Source organism: Gavialis gangeticus, unplaced genomic scaffold (genome assembly GCF_001723915.1).
Source record: "Gavialis gangeticus isolate Ggan-Ray unplaced genomic scaffold, GavGan_comp1, whole genome shotgun sequence".
Lineage (NCBI taxonomy): Eukaryota > Metazoa > Chordata > Crocodylia > Gavialidae > Gavialis > Gavialis gangeticus.
This window is the reverse complement of record NW_017729029.1, coordinates 1,711,772-1,735,437: the sequence shown is the minus strand read 5'-3', so window position 1 is coordinate 1,735,437 and position 23,666 is coordinate 1,711,772. Positions and strand designations below refer to the sequence as shown.

Below are 23,666 nucleotides of genomic sequence, written 5' to 3'. Positions count from 1 at the left end.
AGCTGCACTCCTACCACTCAAGCTTCTCCACCGTAGCTCCCTAAGTGACTTGCCCTGCACTTGGCTTGTCATAGTATCCAACTTGGAGGCTCTCAGATGACTCAGCCTACTGACTTGCAGCCCTGCCATGACCTGCCCTACTGCTCTTCCAGTCCTAGACTCCCTCTGCACTCTGCCAGTTCACCTCTACTCCTATTGCTGTTGCCACTGGTTTTCAGATCAACATTCCCCGCAGTTTTGCCAACACCCTGAGGTTCTGCAACTCCTGCCTTGGGCTTTTCTCTGTACTGACAGCTTAGCTTGGTGACTGGCATGAACAAATGTCAAGCACAGATTAAGTCTGAAACTACTAATGCGTTCCTTTTTAGCTGCAACTCGGATAAAGGTTCAGAACCACATCCTCCACAGCTGACTTAGCACAATACTATCCCACTTCTCCAAGCTGTTTTTTGTATTGTTCAGCCACAAGAACATTTTCCTTTCAGTTTTCAGGGTATTGGTATATGTGGTTATTGCTATGGAATTACATGCTAGCCATTCCCAGTTAAATGTGTACAAACAGGTCATTTTGCTTTTAAGCACTTTGGTTTGTCTAATTTAAGCCTGGACAAATACAAGACTCCACTTTTCTGCTTTTAATTAAGGACTGGGCTGATAAAAACACAATGTCTTGTATTATTTGGAGATCACAGGTCAATTTTATAATGAAGTCTGAGCAGAATGGTTTCCAGTTACTGGTCATTTAACAACAGTGACAACCACATGAGATGCTAAAACAGGAAGAGGATACTGGGCATTCTTTTAGCACCTAATTTAATTAAATACATTAATTTAATAAAATTCAATTTAAAAGCACCAAAGAGACTAGTATGAAAAGATTAGTCATTTCATGTATAAATGAATTAACAGTCAAGATAAGGGACTATTCATTTTCCATAGTCAGATTTTAAGAATAACCCAAGCATAAAGCCTCAACTCTGGAAAAATGGCCAATTTTTTTTTTTTTTTGGCAAGCCCAATACAAATATTTTTCACCAAATGACATTTTCCAAATGTGCATCTGAAATAAATGAAAGCCAAACACACATGCACAGACACACCAGTGTTCCAACAAACAAGGTTCTGCCTTTTATTGTATTTAGAACAACAACAGATTTCAAGATTACAAAAAGAGAGCTGAACGCCACAGTGTGAAGTTTGTCCTGCTGCACAGCATTGGCTGAGCGCCCACACTGAACTCAAACGTGAACTATACTGTATTATGGTTGGTTGGTTGTTTATCCTTGGTATCAAAAATGTTTCTTTTTTAGCTAATTACAAGCAAAAATAAATGCTGTTCAACCTAGCATGGTAAATTCTCAGTCACTGATCTTTTGGGTAGGCATATTCAGCCACATCTTTGTGGACTGAAACGGCAAGAAGTCATCTTCAGGCAAAATCTCAGTGATGCTTAACATAATAGGTGTCTATTTTCTTTCTTAAATGTATTTAGGGCTAGATCCTCGTTCCAGTAAAGTCAATAGAAAAAAAAATCCATTGACTTCTGAAGGAGTGAAATTTAGCACTTCACACCTATAAATATAAAGGCTTCAGAATACCACTATTTAAAAAGGGCTGTAGGCGCATCTACACGTTCATTAAAGCGACATAATTAAAATGCATTAAGTTTAGTACCTATAGTTACAGGTACTACCTGAATGCATGGTAATTGATGCTACTGTGCATTAACGCATTACCATGGGTTTTGCCCACCGCACTAATGCACAGTAGAATTAGTCTACTGCGCTGGAAGTGTCTTGTGTATGCACACCCTGTCTGAAAGAAATTGCAATTCTGTATGTGTAGCAAATAGTATCAGTACATTTAACTGTAAACCTGGCAGAGAATGAGAAAAGCTTAGCAAAGTAATAGCATGGGCAGACAGAGACTGAACAAAGGACTTTGATGCCATGCCTCAGAAGCCCAAGGCCTTGCTAGCTCCTTCGAATAGCATGACATGGGTGAAAATCTAGTGAGAAATTGGCAATGTTGTATTTGAAAGTTGGCTCAACCAAGTTGTGGGCTGCCACTCACTTCCTTTTGGTAGCCCCGCTGAATGAGAGATGTGTTTGCCTCATAAGCCTACTCACATACAGTGAGACAAAAGATTGCAGTGACTATTCTTTCTTGCTTCCACAGAGCTGTGAATTGGGAGACCACACCAGCACAGAGGCACCAGCAATAAACTTTTAGGATTATTACAAAGAAAAATATATCTATATAGAGAACCTTTAATTAAAGAAATATTAAGAAATAAAAACAGCTGTCAATTTGCCACAGTCTTTATACAACATCTCTAAGACCCAACAGTATAATGCAAAATACCAGGGAGAGCAGCTCAGTATACATTTGCTGTGGTTTTATGTGAAGGACAGGCATGCACCTTTGCCATCTAAGAGTAGGCTTCCTTGCCCTTTCAAAAGGGGAAGGACCCAGGAGGCCCATCTTCACTTCCAAGGTAGTGATTAGAGTACAGGTCAAACTTGGCTTAATGGATGGGTGTTATGTGGAGGGGTTGGATTCTGTCTTCCTAAAATTAATCCTCTCTCCAAAGTAAGTACAACAAAATGAGGACTCCTTTGTAACTGGAAAAGTAAATTAGCATCCGAAGAGTTTTTAGCACTAGCCTCCACATGAGTCAGTTATGGATTATAGCTTTCCACACTTTATCTCCAAATTACTTAGTTGCCCTCTTAACTTAGAGTGTTTGAATACATCATGCCCACAAAACCTTCTCAGGGCTGCAGAGTGCTGAGGTTGCTGCATCCTGGGTGAAGGCGCTCGGCCAGTGGAGGCAGTCCAGTTTTCACATGTACTCAGAGTGCAATTGCCAATGTACTTTCCAGGCACAATACTAGTTGCTAACTGGACACAAATCTGAAGGTGCAGGCAGGGTTTAGAGGAATAGCTAATACAGGAAACATCATTTCTCTTACTCTGTAAATCCATTTTGAAACATGGCTACAAAATAAATACCAGCTTACTATGCATTTCAACACTATGCATTGAATTAAATCTCTATGCTATCAAAAGGTGCAAAAGTTGGGGTTTTCTCTAGTGTTCTTCTAGTGTAAATATCCCCATCTAGCAGGAGGGTTTAAGGGACCTGGACAAACTAAGTGACACCAGAATAAAGGATGCCAGCATCTGCTCGTGTACACTATGTAAAAATGGACCTTTTAAATCCTGGTCAGTACCTACCAGAAAAAAAGATTAAATAAATGCGTCTATTAACACATCCACAGACTTAAGGGCCCATCTACTGAAGAATCTCTCTCTCTTTCTCTCTCACTGAGAACGAAAAATGTCCTTTAAGTAAGGACTCAGACTAGAAATCTTGGGTAACATAAGAAGACCCTCTTTCTCTCTTTGTTTTTCTCTTTTACACTTTAAGGGAGAGATCAACATCGACAGTCACAGATGTATTGTATGTAAAAATGGGGAGACCTCTTGCTGTCTGTCATCAGGTGCCCAGTGCATGGACATTTAGTCCTTTTGAGATGACACTGTTAGGATCTCTTGCTATGGTTCAGGCTCATGCTTGTAGAACTAGGAGGCAAGTAGCACATTACCTCACAAGGTTTAAATACCAGATAAGCCATATTCATTCACATACAGAACATGGCAACCTCCTTACAACCTATTACCAGAGCAGCAGGACAGTCGCTGGGCATGCACTTATACATGTATGTAACGGGGAATTTACCAGTATGCGATAATTATTCAGCATGTACTTGAGGAAACAAATTCCGAGGCATTTCTGTGGAGCCTGATTCACTACTTACTTACACCGTCATAATCCTATTGGCTTTCAACATTTCTTGGATTCCTGACATTCTTGATTTACAACTGTGTAAGTAAGAAGTGAATCAGCTTCTTGGGTTTTTGGCAAGTCCCTACTGAGGCAAACTCAGAGGTAGTTAATGGGAGCTTTATGTGTAAGGACTCAGCAAAAAGGGAGTTAGATCCTCAGGATTTGGCTCAAAATACACACTGCAGATTCTGTAGCAGTTATCCTAAATGACACTCCCCTGGTCTTTGGCAGGGTGGTATAGTTTTGGGGTACTTGCCAAGTTAAGACCATATGCAGTTAGTGCAGCCTGGTCATGCATGTAACTCCAAAAGAAACTGCATCCTTGGATCTGAAAGGAGAATTCAGCTCAGTGAAACTAGAGAGGGGCTTGCAAGATATTTGCTTCCGTGTTATGGAAAACAATGCCAAGTAAGCAAATGGCTTCCTCTGCTTCTGGAGTGCGATAAAGCAAAAAGCTAAATGATCTGCTTAGTATGCTTAGGGAAAACTTCCACATTAGTGTATGGATTATGAGATTCCATTTGCTTTATTTAAGCAACAGTAGAAATAAGAATGCAAACTTACTTTGCATACAAAATAAGAACTGAACTACAAAGGGACATAGCAACAGAAGCACTTTTGCACTTCTTCAGTTTGCTTTCAGGAACTGAAAAGGGCCTGAGGAGACAGTTTTAGATAGAGTTTGGACAGAGATGATACAGAAAGGGGAATAGTATCAGTGGCTGAAGACAGTATTGGATTTGTAACCTGAAGGTACCCAAATCAGCATGTTGCCAATCCTCGTTCTTTGACTGGATCCCTCAGTCATACTTTCAGTAATGTCATAACAAATCCAACTTTCCAATTTAGGGGGAAAAAATGGCAGAAACCTACCGAACATTTAAAAGCTACAGAATAAAACTTAACACCCCCCACCATCCCCTAATACAGCTTGAATGGCACAGGAGCTACTAGTAGACCTCAGTAAAGGCAATCTAGCTATGTATGTACAATATTGGACAGGCAATATTCAAATGAGCACATTTCTTTCCTAAAGGATAAATAGTTTGACAAGCACTATACCCACACATTGCAAATGTTTTGCAGATGACACATGGACAGTATCCTCCTCCATCCCTCCCCCCATTATCTACGTGGTTCCAACACCAAACAAGGCTGTTTGTCTGTAAATGTTCAGTTTGACTTTAGACATTTGCCAGCACTCCACTGACACTCCAGAGTGGCACCAAAAGCGAAACCTTCGGATTGACTTGAGCAGTGCAAAATAGAAGCTTTCTTTAAAGGAAGAGTTTATCACCACTCTCAACATCCTCCTGTTTTACAGCAGAATGAGAATGCTGTGCCAACTCAGACCTTCAATGTATTTTTTTTTTGTAACTCAACAGAAGATCCACAGTGCTGAAAAGCAGGAGCTAGTACACGTGGATCTTTTCACTGGTGCATTCTCAAAATCAGTAGATTCCAATGAAATTTCAGTTTTTTGTAACCCTCCAAAACAATGAAAACAAATATTTATGATAGCAGAGTATATTCGTTAGCATTAAAAAAGAACTCATTGCTGTTTCATTACTCTCCAGAAGGGGCAAAGGGGGAAGGATGCAATCAAATTAATCTATCACAAGAGAGTTAACTCATCCAAAAACACTGTAAACATACTTTTTGTTCAGAGAACTCTGCACAGGACAACTGGAGAGAATCAGGGAAACTCTGCAGCCACCATCTGTGCTGACATTTACTCTGTTCAGAACCAAAACACATCACAAGGAAGCATGTGGGGCTGCCTGACTAGAAGAACAGTCATTGGTCACAATCCATGAAAGGCCCAAACAGCAGAAGAATAGTGGTGATTGCTTTTGTGTGGCAGGATTCAGTTGGAATAGACCCATGGATCTGGGGGAGAGTTGAGCTGATGGGGTTCCACAAGCCTGAACCTCCTTCTTCTCCTCATGTTTAAATGGTTATTTGGCAAATGTTATCAGCTGTTATCACACAGGAAATCCATCTCCTCCAAAAGCTAAGACTCTGTCTTTGTTTGGTTTGCTTTTTTGGTACAGGAATACCCGTATACCGGACTGACGAAGTGCTTCTAATGTGGACAGGACCATACAAACAAACCTGTGCTTTGAACAGTTGTAGTAAAATAACCTCCCTGAGCAAAACACAATGAAGAAAGGTGCAGGTTTGCAAGTATAAGTGCATCTACACTGGGGATTTTTTCAGGCACAGCCATGTCAATCAGGGTAGCATCTCCTCACACCAGTCACCCACACACCTATGCCAGCAGAAGTCCATAGGACAGGCTTAAATCACTAACCGGGGCCGACAGCAGGACTTTTGCTCTTCTGTTGGACTCATGAGACAAGGGGAAGTAGGACTCTGAAGGGACCTGTGAGACATTAAGGTGAAGAATTATATTCCTACATGTTCAGTACAGCCTTAAACAATAAATCTGAATAACATTCATGGGCAGAATAATAATTTCTCAGGAATACCAAGCAGAGCTTTCCAGTGGGAGGATTCAAGTCAGTGTTACCCTGCTTTGAAAAAAACAGATGTCCCTTTCTGAAACAGTCCCGACTACAGAAAGTTGCTAATATCGAAAAAACTGAGTGTCTGATTTGTTTTGTTTTGAATAATTATTCATGTCCACCAGGCAGGTTTCTCTACCTCCACTGGTTCTGCTGCAGGATGAAACACTGTCATCAATTCAGGCATGGTCTGTGAGTTTTGTTTTGATAGTGCTGTCTTTACTGCGTCATTGGTCAGGGTGTACTCCCTTGATCTCCCTTATGTGAAGATGATCCTTCCTCATCAGGGGAGTTGCGTGCACCTCGAAGGAGGAGTAGGAGTTTCTTATGTGATTTGTTTACAATTTCCCTGAAACAATATGGAAATCTCATGGCAATTTCATGCCAGCTGCAATTGTTTCCAAAAGGAGCAGGATTGACAACAAAGGATCACTTGTCCTCACACAGTCCAAAGCACCAGAGCTCTGGTTGCTCTGCTTCTGTGATGTCGGCCTGTAGGTATCCTAAACAGTCTGCGATAGAGTTCAGAAAAAAGGCAAATGCAAAGCATAACCAGGAAAATCTAGACTTTCAGATAACCCTAGAGAGAAACCAGAGACAAGTAGAGATGCCAGACACTGAAAGGGAGCATGCCAGAGGCAGGGGTGTGAAGAGACTTCAGGCACTCATGAAAGTTGGATACAACTGAGGAAAGGGGAAAAAAAATTCAAAACTGGAATGTGACATTGGTAGACTTCTGGACATTCACTGGACAGGCTTTGATCCAGTCCTCAGAAAAAAATGTCCTGGATGAAAACAGCCCTTTGCAATCTTTGAAGGTTTCCAAAGATCACAATCCTTTCCAGCCCTCCACTCCAGATTGGGCATTTCTTACAGAAGTGAGTACTTAATGCTTCTCTCAGCTGTGAAAAGACCATGGGTTTGAGGCCTGAACACATGGCCAGAGCAGAGGACAAGATACATATTTTCAGCACCAGGACTGAATATTCATAAGCTAGCAGCTGTCTGATTTAGAAAGATATGATAACCTCAGCAAGTTGTGCTCTTTCCCCCTTGACACCTCTCTGCTTCACTACTACTGTATTTGAATTCACCTGCCTCTTAGAGACATAATGCAAATAAAAAACAGGAAAACACCCTGGGGAATAAGGAAAATAACCCCTTCCCATAAATGCGCAGGCTTCATTTGCTTCTTGCTTTGTTTTGTTTTAAGGTGAGAATGAAGGGTGGCATTTCTCCCAAACTGACATGGCACTGGGTCACAGGTACGTCACCATGGAAAATACACAAGCAAAAGACTGTAAACAAGTGCCACTGGACACTGTCACATAGTCATGATATGTCACAACATTTAAAGAGACGGAGCCATCCAAACACAGGCGGAAGCCATGGCAGGTAGTTCAGTTCAGAGGTACCACAGGAAAAAATAGAAATGAAAGGAATCCCAGCAGGTAGTAGTTTGATACTGTACATCTTCTCACCAAGAGTATCTTTAGAGGGGATTCCCCAAGGCACTGCAGTACAGTAGTGCAGAGATAACAGGCAGGAGATGGCTGATAAGGGGGATGGCAGCGCAATGCGACTCTCTCCAGAATATCACTGTGCATGGAAGTAGATGGGTTTGACTTTTCCAGACAGGATCTTGGGAACCTGGACAGAGATGATTTCAGCCATCATTTCAGGGTAGTCCACGCTGACCATGTGCGCTTTAATTAAGAGGTCAAATGTAAACTGATGCAGCTCCTTGGCAATCTAGGAAAGAGAAAGGAGAAGGAAGGAAGGTCAAATGAATGACGTATCTTCTCCATCAAGTGGCTCTTTTCACATTGCTAACACTATGCAGAATACAGAGGAACCATTAGCAGGGAGTACAGTGAAGTCCTGGCTCACCTACTGTGAGCCAGGGTTTCTGCTCTCTGGACACTACAAACTTTTTGGTGTCTGGGAATAGCTGCCAAATGGCTGTTGTTTGTCCTGAGAATGAAAAAAAGTGAGCTAACAGGCCGTGGGCTGCATGTGTAGCAGACAGAGCAATGCGCTGCTCTTATTACTAGCACACAAAGGCCTAAGAGGTGTTTCTGTTTGGAAAATAACTACATAAAAATGGTGCTTTCTTATTCACAGAGGTGTATTCAGTAGGGCTAACCTGACTATCATTTCTTTATCTTATCTTTTCCCTGTAGAAACTAACATAGCCCTCAGAAGATGTCACCTATATTAGCCTGAGTTCATATTGTTAACTAAGTCCCAACAGTAGAATTATTATCATCAGTGATGAGGTACCAGTCAGAGAAGACCCACTGATGTACCATCGCTGATGGAGTGAGCTCCATGGTGCTGCTGCTGACACTTTTCAAAGAGGAATTACATGGTTAGTATGGCGGTTGGCTTTGACACCTTGAGTAGAGCTGTCATCTTTTTCCTGTTCTGTAAACATAATGTACTCTTCGAATCCCTCTCAGAAAACCTCTTTAAGCATGTGATGGAGAGTTAAACAGTAGGTAACATGAGGGAAAGTTTGAAAAACTTGGATGTATTCTGTTTCTATAGTGGAAGCACCAGAAAACTGTCAAAATCTACTTAAAATGCATACCTGTATTTTACTTTATCTACAGTACTCTCTTGTGCTTCCCTACAATGAGCCTAGCTAACTACTCATCTGGATTAGTTATCTCAGGTGATCAACCAGCTTGCTGGTACCAATGCTGTAAAGCATGCAGTTTCCTGCAAGTTTTTCCCTCTTGTTCTTTTATTAATAGTGACATTAGGACAAAACCAAGATCTATCTCAATAATTTGTCTGTCTTTGAGTCCTTGGCTACAGTGATGGGCACTACAAAACTGCCAATAAAGGAAGTATGTCATGAAACAAGATCTTGGGTTAGAACACTCTCTATATTACCACAGTCATTTCCATGGCCACCAGTTAGGAGGCCATTTCCCTATGTCCCTTACAACTTGTTTGCATCTGCCACATTTCCTCTAGCCCCAAATCCCAGAGCCCCAATAGACTCTATGACACCCCAGAAAAAGACTATTAATGCTTCCATGCATCCGTCCACGCTGCTGCCCTCTCTTACAGGATGCACGGAGTCCAGGACCTTGGTGAGCTGGTAGAAGCGCCGAGAACAGGATGTGGGATTCTTTCTCTTGTAAGCAATGATACGATCTAGTTCCTTTATGTAGTTCATTCGAAGTTCATCAAACAGCTTCTGATTCTTCAGTCCATCCACTGGAACTGTAATGGGGATAAGGCAAAGAAGCAGTAATAAATGTGGAGAACCAACGAAAAAAGAAACAACTGAGAAAATAGCTAACCCAGGTACAACAACAACAGGGATTGTATTTTTCCCTCAGCTTTGCTGGAGGAAGGGCGAGCTTCCGCATACAACATAGCTTTTGTTTCATGTTCTGATTGTTACAAAATAGAGGCAGCATGGCAGACCCAGCACAGGCTGTGGTCAGATTTTCCTGCTCACCTGGTTCCTACTTGGAGGCCCATTTAGCAAGAACAGTTGAGTAGATGGACAATCTCTCCAGGGGCACAGCTAAGTCAACAACCAGGGCAGGACTTTGCAACAGGCTAGGGAACTACATAGGGAGTTCCCTAGCCTGCAACAGCAGAGGACAGGACTGGATTGCCTTTTCTGGCCTTACTGTCATGGTCATGATGGGATAGTTTGAAAACAGAAAGGGAAACATTCAGGACATATCCAACAATAAGTTTTGGAGAGAAGGGCACCAATACTTACTAATACTGAAGAGGAGTAGGGCTTTCATACAGAGAAACTCCTGGGGTGTGATCTGAAGCCACCCAAACTCCTGAGAGAGATGCCGCATCCTGACACACTGGCTGTACATTCTGGATTTGTGCATTCGGTACCTGGTAAAAAGGCACACAACATGTTGGCAAGAAGATGAAAGCACCGCCAGCATGATATATGCATGCTGCTCAGTATCTTCATTAAAAAACCCAGCAACCCTCAGTCTAGCCTAGTGCATTCCATCTAACTTATCTCTAGCAGAATCTCATGGCAGCAAAATCTGAATACGGGAAAGGAACATTTTCCAAAATACCAAGTGTAATGGGAAGGGATGACCACATGGGATTTTAAAGGTTCACTTGACCCTCTGCTTTCTCCAAAAGTGACTGCAATGTTTTACCATATTTAGCAAAGCAAAGCGGGTGTGGATTCTTGTGTGAGCTCCTGGAGGAAGGATTACAATTTCTGCTCACACTTCAGCCCTGTAGTGACAGGAGGGGAGGCAGGATATCTCAGGACTTTCAGGATCTCCATTTCCTGCCACAATGTGGCTGAAGGCAAAAATGGAGTGTAGCCTGCAGGAACTCCAGGTATGTTTTTGTCATCATTCTGCACTGAGACATTAACATCAAGGCAGAAATTTCCTTGCTGCTTCCTTGTAAAACCTGTGGCTTATCTCCTGCTGCTTTTTATACTCACTAGACATATATATAATGGATTTATTTGCTGTATCAGTACAGTCATGAAATGCCCCATCACGTGGAACTTCCACCCTAGCAGGTGCAAGCAGAAAACCAGGGGCTCCTGGAGGACACTGCCATGCACAGGGAGTTGGAGAGGTCAGTACCCTCTGAAGAAAGTATGCTCCAGATGAGCTGAGACCAGCTGCAGTTAGGAGCTTGACACAAGCCCTAATGGTGTCATGTGAGTTGGGGATGAGTGTACGATAGAGCAGGTGAATAAAGAGGCTAGATGAAGATGTGCGCTGGGGAGAGAGAGCAAGAATAAAGCCCCAATCTGTCTGATTCCCTCATGCATAACTGTTCGGTGACGTCAGAAAGGTGCAGGCATGGGCTCCTGGGAGAAGACAGAGAAGGGATATGGGAGAGAACAAAATACGTCAGGGAAGAGGAATGGAAAGCTGGGAAAGGACAGCACTAGGAAGAAAAGGAAGGAGGGAAATTGAAACCTGGACCCCAGGGAAAGGAAGGTCTGAGGGAGGAAAAGGGAATAACTAAGCAATCAAAGCAAGAATATGGAGAACTGTCAGGAGACCAATACTGAGGCCACCCTAACTGGGCACCAATACTGTGCCACTCCTCTTCTCCTTTCTTTTCTCTTTGTACCAACAGAAAGGTAACACTCCAGGCTTTGGTAACTTTCAGAGGACTTTGGTGAAAAGAGAGCAAATCCTAGGACTGGGGTCCCTGATAGCTGATCAGCTGTAGCTGAGCAAAATGTGGTGTTTATACATATCTCACAACCTAACCGGGAATGGGGAAACTTGATCAGAAAAGACTGCAGATGCTTCAGGCTATAAAAATACCTGCAGTTGTTAGATTTTGCCTCCTTGGAAACATTAGAGTACAAATGATTTATGACCTAACAAGTTAATTCCTGGTACACTCTGAGCACATAACTCATCCCAGACATTTGCCATAATCAACTCACTGTCAACTATGCAAAGCTCCCTTTTATTGGCATCTCTTTCCCTTTGAGACATGCTTTATGCAAGTTTTGCTCTAGCCATGAGCTCTGTGGAGATTATCAGGCTGTCACTCCAGGCAATTAACAGGTTCATTCTGCCTCCACTTCTACAAGTGCACTATGAGTATGAGGACTCGAGACACAGAAGAAATTAAAGAATTCATATAATTCTGTGCTAGATGACCTCCTTTTCATTAAAGAGGTTTACATACAGGCAAGAATCTTAACTATTTAGGTGCTTAGCTATCATCATCAGACAAGGCTGTTGGAGGTTTCAAAATAAATATCACAGCACAGAGCACTCTGAGCAACTCTTTTAAAAGAGCAATAAAATTGAGTAGTTAGGTTCAACTGAAAGGCATCAAAGAGCTTAGTTTACTCAATTCATTTCTAGCTACAGTGAGAGCACCTGTGAAAGCCAGGGTGCCAGCATTTCCAGGGGCTGACATCAACTGCTCCCTACCTCTTTACTTTATGCCAAGCTACCTTTGCGCAGCAGTGCTGAGTGGCTAGTGATACCCAGGGAGCCAAACAGACACACTATTAAACACAGCCAGATCTGTCTGTGGGTCTTGGTCCCTTTTAGACTCCTCAGACACTTAGTAGCACCACTTCACCTATGGCTCCTGGATCACTTCAAGGAGATCAATGCAGGTTAACACAGGAAAACGAGTTTGCCTGAGTGTGGAAATTGTTGTAATCTGCTTACACAGGGCTCTCCACTGGAGTGGAGATAAACCCAAAGAGCATATGGCCTCAGTGAGGGTCTCTGAACCATCCTGACAGGTAGCCTGGGAGACAGCTGCCTCCACCCCCTTCTGAGAAGGACAATGCAAACAAACCTAAATTGCTGCTGTTGAACACTTACTCATTGAAGACCAAATCTGGAGCGAAGTAAAGCATTCTGGAGTTCACGTTGGTGAAAGATCTCCATCCCATGGCGAAAACCATTAGACCCATCCAGGAATACTGGATTACTGACATTTGGTCATCCATGTGCAGGTTACAGAACCCTATGAAAACCCATAAATAGAGGTAACATTTAAATTGGATTCACCAGGGTTAACTTCTCAGCCTGCACTCCCATGAATTTCTAGAAAGTGATGCCAAGGTGGTCCGCAGACTAATATCGATGTTTCCCAAGGTACCTGGTTGTCCATCTAAGAGCTCGAGCACATGGGATGCTTGCATATGTGGACCTATCCATGTGGCCACCTGGCAACCTAAAGCCTTGGCCCCGACATGCTGAGGTTAAATGTGAAGCTTCCAAGTCAGTGCTTGCAGCTGCTGGGTTTGACTCTCAGCATAGGAAAAAAATAAAGAAGAGGTGAAAACCCAACCAGGTTGGAGGAATTAAAAAGGTTAATAATACATTGCATTATAATAGCTTTCCCCAGAATTTCCCAAAGAACTTTACAAGCAGTATTTATGTCCCAGCAAGATTGAGATGAATAAAGTTTATCCCATAAGTACGCAGACAGGGAAGGCGAGACAGAGGAGTCAAGTGATTTTCCCAAGGCAACACAGCAACTCAGTGGCAGAAAAAGGTGCCCAGAGCTTCTGGCTGCCACTGCCGAGTGCCTCAGACTAACTATAGTCTAACACCCACATTTTTAGTTATTATTCTGACACATTATATTTGCTTTTTAATGCTGCAGAAATGCCTAGATGCCTCAGACTGATGCACCACTGTGCTAAGTGCTATACTTACACATTGTAAACTTAGATAGCCTCTGCCCCCTAAAGTACACAATCTTAGTTTAACCCAATATGTACCAGGTGGCCAAAATAAGCACATCAAAAGGGGACAGGGCAATACTAACATCAAAAATGATTTCTCTCAAGCTACCGTTCCACATAATTGTCAGATAGAGATCTGCCGGTTGATTTGTTCTGCTAACTATTTGTAGCAGCAGTAGTTGTCATGTGCTTAGCCATTATCAGAGCAGGATTCCCTAGGCATTAGGATAGTCTTAACCAATCAATTTCTCTTAACAGGTGAAATTTTGGGCCCACTGAAGTCAATGACACCACCTCCATTGACACTGATAATCAAGTTTTCACACATCGGCACCCATACATGCAAGTGTCACACACTAAGTTTACAATCACTTATTCCTATTTTCTCTGGAGATTTGCTAGTAGTTATAGCAAAAAGGCCACCTGCAGTTCTGACTTCACCTTACTATGAACTTTTCTCTTATTTTAATAAAACGTTAAAAACAATGCTAATGCCACCAGTTAGTAATTATAATTCATCATCAGTTCAAGCTCCCATTTCTTGTCTGAGAAACTGTTAATTTCACGTGAGTGCAAATCATGTTAGCACTAAACTGTAATTGTGTTAAGCTTGCTTTCTTTCAGCTTTCAATTAACAGCATTAAAACACAATTCCTGTTAAAACAGTGTTACTCTGAACTAGTATAGGTAATTTTCCATTCTCAGGTGTCAGGTCACATTAACTAATTATTGACTCAATAACAACCTTAATGGGGCATGGACATAAAGAAAGAGACAATCTTTCCTCTGGGAAAGGTGTAATTTATATTTAAAACCAGATCTTGAATTTGATTTTGTAACTCAGTGGGGAGCCAGTGCAGGCAATAGGGCACAGGGTGCTGTTTATCACAGCTCTTCTGCTAAGCAAGCACATGTTCTATATCAGATGAAGCTTTCACAGGCTGCTTAGCTCCATTCCTTGATATAATGAGTTGCAGTACTTGGGCCTGGAGGATATGAATGTATCAATCATGGAGACCAGATCTGTAACTGACTGAGAACCCTGCCCCATCCTATCTAGTCACAAGTGGAAAAGAGCATTTTTGCAGCTATATTGGCTATATAGATCCAGTTTCCCCTCACACCTCTGGATCAACAGACAAAACTGTTTGGCCCCTTAGTACAGAGGCTGAGAGGGGATCTGGGCTTCACTGGACATTTTGTTCCATTTGGCTATTTTGAACATGTGTTGCCTTAGAAGGGACAGGGGTTTTGGTTTAGCAAGAAGGCTCAGCTCCATGCCAGTGGAGAAGAAACAGAAGCACAGCTGCACCTCCACAAAGGCTAATGCTTTGGGTGTCTACACTTACTGAGGAGTACAGAAGAACCATGATACTGTGAACTAACTGCATTCAGTGGGCAGCTGGCTTCCTTTGAAGGGGATCTGATAGAAGACAAAAGTTCTTCAAAGGACTTCCCTCTTCCTTAATTCTGCGTCAGAGAATGGGACATGCCTGTATCAAATTGTGAACAACACTTTGTACTGTAACTTCCATTCTGCATTAGGACCTCCATTTTGCAGTTTTGTGGTAATCACAAGCTTAAGAGCAAATCTTTTAGCCTTTTTGGGAAGATAGCTGGAAGAGGAAGATGGGAAAGATGAGTTACTAGAATTATGCAGAGAAAGGCAACTAAACTCCAAAGAGTGTAAAAGCCACACATACCTACTATTTTCAGCTAGCCAGGAAGGAAATGGTATTTCAGAACCGAGTGAAGACTTAGGGGAAGACTTAGCTTACTGGAGGAGGCAGCAGAAGTCAGTGGAGAAAGAGACATGAAGACAGGAGGAGGACCAAGAGGATTCCAAAAAGGGCATGGGAGTGGATGCTTAGAGTGCATCCAGCCAATAGAGAAGCCACCAGACCCTGTCCAGACCAAGATCCCTGAGTCAGCAGAGTCTGAAACAGAAAGTTAGAGCTTGAGAGAGAGAAGCTGGATCCAATGCAGCAGGTACTTGCAGAGTAGGAGCATCAATGCCACCAGCAGATGGAGAAACAGTGTCAGCCTGAACTGGAACTGAAGAGACTGAGTAACCAGATACCTGGTAACTTAGTAAGCGATGGGAGAATTTGGAATGCTGAGTCTATAAGGAGCACAAAGACTAAACTGTTCCCCCAGCGGAAGGAGATGCTGCTGGTGGCATATTGATTCCTATCTCAGAATCTTTGAAAGGGCTCGAGAGTCAGAAATGAGCAGTCGCTGAAGACTGGCTCTAAAATCAGCATTTAACACCCCAATGGCTTCCAGCGACTTTTTAGCAGCTGGTCAGTCCGTTCTGAATTATATTGGGGACGTGTGTAAAATGAGATCTGTCCCTTTTGTTAGCCATAAAAATAGCACTTTCAGACAGTACTTTGTAAGTAACAATGGAGGAGGGTAAAGTGGAGGCAGAAAGCAGATGCATCAAGCAAGAGCCTGCAAAGTTGGAAGTTCTTAAGAACTGGCCTGTTCCCAAGCCCAGGAAACAGGCTCAGTCTTTCAGGGATGGCAGGTTATTACAAATCTCCGGTCCCATCATTGATTAGTCAAAAAAAATCCACCCCCCTCAAAAAAACCCCCCAAACAAACAAAAAACAAAAATGGGTGGTTGGGGAAGGGACCTGAAAAATTGGAATGAACCAAACAGTCTACAGATATTCTTTAACTTGAAACCCCTGAACAGAGATTCAGGGCTGGTAAGCCCAGACATTAGCAAACCATGAATTGTTCTACAGACACCGCAGTAGGTACTGTGCTGGTTCCAATCAGTACCACAGAGCAGAGGCATCCAGTGCTGCATACAAGCACAAATTCATTCTCCTGAGAAAGAATCTATGTGACCATTGGAAAGAAGAGGCTTGCCATGGTGTAAGTCCTTCAATTACAGCCAGGTCTATTCCAAGTGGTGTTTCACAGTGTGAAGTGACCACCTGCCTCACACCTGGCTCCATCAAATTGAAAGGTCCGATGACAAATCACTTAAAAAAAATCTAGCATTCCAGTATTATTATAAAGGTGCTTTTTGTTAAAGGAAATACAAAAGTTGGGAGATTCTCTCTTCTGGAAGGGGTATTAAAACTTCATTGGTGGTACATGGGCTCAACACTTTTAGGGCCTGGCATTAACCGCAAGTTAAGACATAACGGAGAGGTAAAGGCAAGTGAAAGATGAAGAAAATATATACATGATTTTTTAAAGTTCTGCATTAGGAAATAATTGTATGCCTCAAACCTGGGCTTTGGGGCTGATCCTTTTAATCCTACTGAAGAGAGGGAACCTAAGCATCATAAATGAATTAGAGACCACAAACATACCTGCACTGTCACAGAAGAGGAAGAGGGCTTTTAAAGATGCTCTGGCCAAGCTTCTGTTGGTGTTGCTCCTGGTGGTGATGGCCCTTGTGGTCCCCTCAGGTGTGGAGGGGAGGAGAAAGAGCCAGTGAGGGTGAAACTCTGGCCAGAAAGCCATGTATAAGATGCTGTTTCAGTTGTACTCTTGTTTTATTTTGGCATCATGTTGATCTTCTGAGAGGCTTAAGAGAGAGCTCCAAGGAGCTTGTCTTATGAGTCTTTATTTGATACCTGCCAGGGAAGCCTACAGCATCCAGCTGACTAAGAGTCTCAGTGTCTCACTCAAGTATTTTCAGCAGGGGAAGCAGTTTGCTGAAGGCATTTTAGTTTTTCTGTTCAATTCTGATGAATGGCTCAGTTACGTATTTGCTTTTTGACAAGGTGCTGTGTCTCAAACAGGATAGAACTCTCATTTCATTGGAAGAAGTGATGATCCATGAAGAACATGAGTTGACTCTTTAATACTCCAAAGTGAAAACATGTTTTCTGGGTTCATATTTCTAACTGCATACAGTTTTGAGTTCTGTTCCCAGAAACCAAGATCCATAAATCTTCATTGACAAAACAGTTTGGATTTCCTGGCTTCACTTTTGGCATTTCATGGGTCTAAGTAGTTGATGGATACCATTCTTCTCTGACATCTCCAGTGCTCAACAATCTTCACAAGGCCTTCTTCCCAGATCTCATCAGTTTGGAGTTTAGAACCTAGGCTCATTTTGCATGACCCTGTGTGTTTTCTCAGGTTAACATTTCTCTGTCAGTAACTTTAGCCCCTTCACAAAAATGTCCAAGTTGAAGTTTTCTAGTCCTCATACAAAGTCTTTCCATATTTTTGCGTGATTTTATAAACTGACCCAGTGTATTTTACAGCAATACAAAGACCCAGTACAAAGCCCAATTAATGCAACAGGAAGACCATGATCACTTGATTCAGCATCAGCCGAAGGAAACAAATACCTCAAGTGTCACCTTCTATGTCAGTATTTATTTAGTCTCCTTAATTAAACTATGAGGTTGGAATCAAATTGGCAGATTTCAATGTTTAGTGTTTGAATGTGTGAATCAATCAATGAATTGGCTTCTGTGGCTTTTATTTCTTATCCTACATTGTGTTTGGGTTTCCTTTAAAACAGCCTAGCTTTTATCATTAATATTTTATTAATATTATGTAAAGGTAATAATTTATTTGTTTAGCCTTAAAGACTGCTTTGAGGTGTGTTTTAATACACAGTTACCAGAAACATGGTAGCCTGTATTTTCAAAAGCAATTACTGACCTTGTGTATCTAACATGAATCACCTTACAGGGGAGCTGATTGTTCACAGGGAAGGTATCCAGCATTTGCTGAAAACCAGGCCCCTGTAAGGTGTCTCAGTACCAGTTTTGAATAATCTGGCCATTACACATTATTAACCATTTAGTGCCCAATGTACTGCCCCCAGACTTTTAAAAGCATTCTTCAATTCCTTCCTCCCAAACATTTGTTATAAATATTTATAACCTGAGTGAAACTTTGAAATTTCTTGTATTTAACATTATTTTTAACAATTTTTAATTCCTTTATTAATACTATTGATGATTTCAATTAAATTAGCCTTTTTCTCTTTAAAATTTTCCACCTTAGTACTCTTAGAGCAAATGATTAGGCAGATTTTTGAGAAACTCCAAACAACTCTAGTCAGTGGACTACCACTAGCCCTAACTCAAAGGACTAGTATAAAGAACCTGCACTGTTTTAATATATACCTATTTTTATCTTGGGTAACATCAGGCTGATAAATGATCTCTCTGGCACAGCAGTATGTATCCTGGATCCCTGGAGAAAAGAGGAGACATGCTCACTCTGTTATCCAACTAATTAGAACTTGGGACCTGTCCCGGTGCAGACCTGCTGTAAAATGGACAAAAGGTTTCAAAGCTGGTTCTTCAACGTTTCTTATGTGGAATCTTAGAGCTAATTTCCCAGCAATTTTAGGTATTTCTCTTGTAAAAATAAAGCAAATATTTTTTAAATGATTTTTAAGCAAGTCCTTTTTAAACTAAAATATTAAGCACTGATTTAAGCCAGCTGCAACTTTTTGGCTCAATTTAAAATGTATGAAAAAGGAAGGAGGGAGTATTTTCCACTGCCTGCCTTTCAAAACTGGTCAAATTTCACGGATTATTTAAATCTTCTGTCTGTGACCTATGTGCTAGAGCAGCATTCCTGCAACAACTTAAACCTTCCTTTCCACGTAGACCAGGGTGGCAAACTTGCTTGGCCTCCCAGGCTGGATCTGCACACAGAGCTCCTTGCAGGCCAGATTTCGAACCACCCCTCACAGCAAAGCAAGTGACACTCTGTCACATCAGTCAAAACATGTCCCTAGTAGGCTCTGTCCCCTGGATTTTGTAAGTGGGCCCTGCTTCTGCCCACTGTCCCTAAATTCCCAGCTACCCCAGGAAGCCAATGGACCATGTGATGTGGCTCTGTGGGCAGTATCTTTGACACTCTTGAGCTAGACCTCTACTTGGATTTCTTCTGCTTTCTGTCCTATGCACCCTTTGAACTAGGAGTCATTTTAAAACAGTGCATTGTACTTTCAGGTGAAAAGATCTTATTGGCAGGGTCCCTTGGGATCTTTTCTTTTTGGTGACTCTTCCCTTTGTCAGGTATCATGTGATTCACTTGTCCTGAGCTAACCAATGCTCACACTGAACATGCCTCCTTAATGGAAAAAATAATCAGTTTGTAACAGGCAGAACCACAGAGACTTTAGCTTACTGCTGAGATGAGACTTGGCATAGGGCAATACTGCTGTTCTAGTCAGTTGTTTTTGGGGAGGAAGGGGATGAATCACCAAAGAGTTAGTTTTATCTCCCATTTGTGCACTGCTTTTACAATCTTGCTGTCAGGCCTAATATACTATATCGACATCATGGAACGGTCTCTTTCCCCCCAATATTCCTAGGTTGTCTTAGGGTGCTGTCAGTTTTTCAGTCCCTCACAATTGTTCCTTATATTCCAGTTAGCCTATCTGTCAGAGTGGCATTCTCGGTTTGTAGATCGTGGATGGCATTCTCCTGACTCCTAAATGCAGTGACCATACAAAAAAATTAGAATCCTATTCTGGTTTCATTACACCATCTCTGTAGAAATGTTTTATAAATAATCCTTTAATTGTGTTTAAACTATTTTGTGGCATTCCCGCTAAAGTGTTATCTAAACACCAGAATTTACTTTGGATGTTCTTTCTGCATGACACTGAACAGAATTATAAATTAGCAATTTAAAAGATAAAGGCTGTATTTTACTAGTCCAGTGGTTCTCAATCTTTTTAGGACTTCAGACATCCCTTGGTAAATGGCAGCTCTTATCTTTCACTCAGTTTTTGAATACAGAAAAATAATAGTACAATTTTTCTGTTGCAAAGAACTCAAAAATATCACAACAGGTCAGAATGTTTGTAACGCTATGGATTCCTATTTAAAATCTCTGGGTTTACCTTCTGAATAATATTTGCACACCTAACAGAGCTAACATTACACAGCAGCCCATGGTGGCATCCTGGTTGAGAATCACTGTAACAGTTCTCTTCCTTTTAATTTTTAGGTAATAATCCAAGCCACGTTTCTCATGCATTTGTCAAATTTCAGTTTGCTTAGCTACATTAGTCTTATTCTTAAAGATTTATATTATATTAACCAATATAGAATTTACTTAAATCAGATTATAAACTTAGACAGTTGTAGGATAGTGTTTAGAAGTTCAAATGAATTAAGTCAGTTTCTATCTACATCAGATACTTACATAAACATTCATTATTTAGTATCTAAATGCCTCTTAGGCAGAGGAAAGACGGTAGTAGTATTATCGTCTCTTCCTTCTGGAGGAAGTAATGCAAGGGGTGCAGGGGTGGTTAAGATTGCTGATTTTTACTATTAATAAATGTCATTGTTGGTATGCACAGCAACACTATTGTGGAAAAGCTGAGGGAAACAGACTTAATCTGATTTCAAGAAAAGCAAGTGATCCCTGCATTCTTGCATCAACCCACACTGACCCTAGTTTCAGTGGAACACAGTTGTGATGGAAAGTCATGCTGATGGAGAGAGACATTACAATTCAGATTACACCATAATGTGCAGAGCTTTAAGGGAAAAAAAAGAATTTTGTCTGTGCCAAATAACCTTTGTTACTGAGCTGGTTGGTAGCTATATGCTAACTACTTGCTGATTTCTCAGAGTATATGGCAGTGCTCTAAAAGAGAGAACTGCAGTCAGTTCACATTTCACCAAGGTCTGGAAATACTAGAACAAAATCTGGATTGGAGAGGGAAGAATTTTCTAGCCAGGTAAGATGTTGGTGGGTACTTTTTGGCTGTCCACGTAAGCGTGGTACCCTAAAAGATCCTGAGGGATAAATATAAGTAACTACCTGAGGGCAGATGTCTTTGACGGCAAGTGTTGTAACATAGTAGAGTCTTCCAAAGCACTCTTTTCTTCCAACAGCATTACCTCACTTTTGAAAGGGTTCAATGTCAACCAATTGCTCCTTCACACCCAGGTCATTATCTCAGTTAGGAACTGAGAAAGTAAGGAGATGATATTGTCTATAGTTGAGATAAAAGATATGGAACTTAAAAGTGGCTGGCTAGCGCTGGCAGTGCTGCCCATATTTACTTACTAGCTGCTATGTAGAGACATTAAGAAAGACAGAGGAAAGAATTAAGCCCCACTGAACACCACAGTTGTAGATGTGGAAGAATATTTGCCTATAGTAAGCCTCTGTGTTTAGTCTGAGAGGCAGGACCTGACCATTCAGGACATTTCTCGTTATCCTTGCAGTTGCCTAAAGATAGAATAAGACAGATTGATAGTCAGGAGCTATCAAGTGTCCCAGAGGGTCCATCAGCAGGATACTTACAGAAAAGAGGTGAACATTCACTAGAAAGCAAGCAACTAGTGTAGTCCCGTGCACTAGTTTGAAACCCCGCTAGGAAGGATCCAGCATGTTAGGAGCAAAGATGTGAGAATGAAGACTTTTAAATAGCTTCTCAAGGATCTTACGTAGGAAAGGGAAGGCAAAAAATGGACAGCAGTTTGCAAAGTTGCTCATACCAGTCAATGCCTTTGTTAGCCTTGCTTATACTATTACTATTGCTGTTGTTTAAGAGCAGGAGATACATTTCCTTCTTAAGAGGAGTTGACAGTTTTTATTAGTGAAGGTCCTAGCTTGTTCTTACTCCAACTTATTAGTTAGGAAAGTTTAGCATCTTCTATCATGTCTGGTGTGCATGTGCCGAATTCTTGGAAGATGTAGGCAAGTTTCTAGTCCTGAGCGCTGCATCTGGAGATTCATGGGGTCATCTCCAATACTGGGGATCTGAAGAAAAAAAAGATCATTCCTCACAGAGATGTGAGATTCTGGGGCAAAATGGAGGCACTCTGGTGTAAGTTTAGAGAAATCCATTATCTGAGTCTGTATGCATCAGAACATTTTTTTTTCCTTCAGTAACTGCTGAGATTCCTTCTTTTACATCTGACCTCTCCAGCCATAGGTTCCTATGTTCTATTGCAGGCTGTCGGAAAACCAAGAAGCTCATTATGGACTATGGATTGGGAATAGATACACTTGTACCAAGGTATCTAATACAGCAGGGAGACCTTACTCATTCTTTTGTTCAAGGCTTCTTAGGTTCATACATTTTTTGAATTTGGAAGGAGTTTCTTGGGATGAAATCACTGTGGTCATTTTGTCCTGCAATAATATATCTGCCTGAAGGACAAAGTAATCTGACCAAGACGGGTGTCTGCATGTGCAGTTGAGCAGTTCCAATGGCCACATCCATCTAAAGATCTAACCCATGGCATATCCAGTTGTGTGTGTGTGAATGTGTGTAAATCTGGAGTTTACCTGTGTGAACCCACAGATGGCATGGCTGAATAGCAGCTCATTGCTGTTATATCTATGGTATGCACATGCAAGATGTTCTCTAAGCTTACAGTCCTCTGAGCTGTGCTGTCTCTACCTGCTCTTTAAAAAAAAACAACTGGCATGAGAGGTCTGTTGTCTAGTAAATGACTGGTCTCTGGTCTTGCTGGATGACTGAGCCTTTCCTACATTTGAGCCTGGAAGGAAATGGAACAGCTTGTTTGCATCTAAATACATTTTCTCTGGGTCTAATACACAGTAGTCTGAAGAACACAATGAACTAACACTTGCTTCTGCAGTGCCAGTCAAGGCATTAAAACTTAAGAAGGAATAAATCAAATCACACTATGTCAGGTCTCACCAGTAGATTTTAACATTTGGCAGAAAGATTGTTTTGCCCCAGCTAAGACCTTCTGCATACATTGGGAAGGTTGTTCCCTGGGTCTTGTCAGAATGCCTCAAGTTACGACTTGAGGTAAGGATACATCTTCTTTTATTGCCCCATTTCCAGAAAGTTAATTTGGCTTTCAGCACAGCCTTGGCCTTATTTTGTCATTTCCATTTAGCAGACTAGCAGTTTATGCTGTCTGGAAGGAGCAGTTTGAATACAGGACTTGGTTGGTAGCCTCACAAACACAGTAAGTGAATTCACTTAAGTGTTTCATGAATACGGGGTACTGTAACCTTGGGGATGCTCTAAACAAAGGCAGCTGGCAATGGTCCCCAGCCTGAAACAGTATAGTTTTTACTGAAACATACAATTTGCAAACTCGCAGAGCTTATAAACAAAACC

The 23,666-nt window shown here is 41.6% G+C and overlaps 1 protein-coding gene across 1 annotated transcript in view; it reads right to left on the bottom strand.

Moving 5' to 3' along the window:
* Window positions 1-1,105: 1,105 nt before the first annotated feature.
* Window positions 1,106-23,666, bottom strand: part of AR (androgen receptor) — a 146,001-nt gene continuing 123,440 nt past the window's right edge. Inside the window, exons 6-9 of the mRNA XM_019520996.1 lie at window positions 12,720-12,864; window positions 10,133-10,263; window positions 9,461-9,618; window positions 1,106-8,133 (exon numbers count right to left, since the gene is read on the bottom strand). Coding sequence (XP_019376541.1) covers window positions 7,978-8,133; window positions 9,461-9,618; window positions 10,133-10,263; window positions 12,720-12,864 — 590 coding nt within the window. The 3' untranslated portion in view covers window positions 1,106-7,977. The remainder of the gene's footprint in view (window positions 8,134-9,460; window positions 9,619-10,132; window positions 10,264-12,719; window positions 12,865-23,666) is intronic.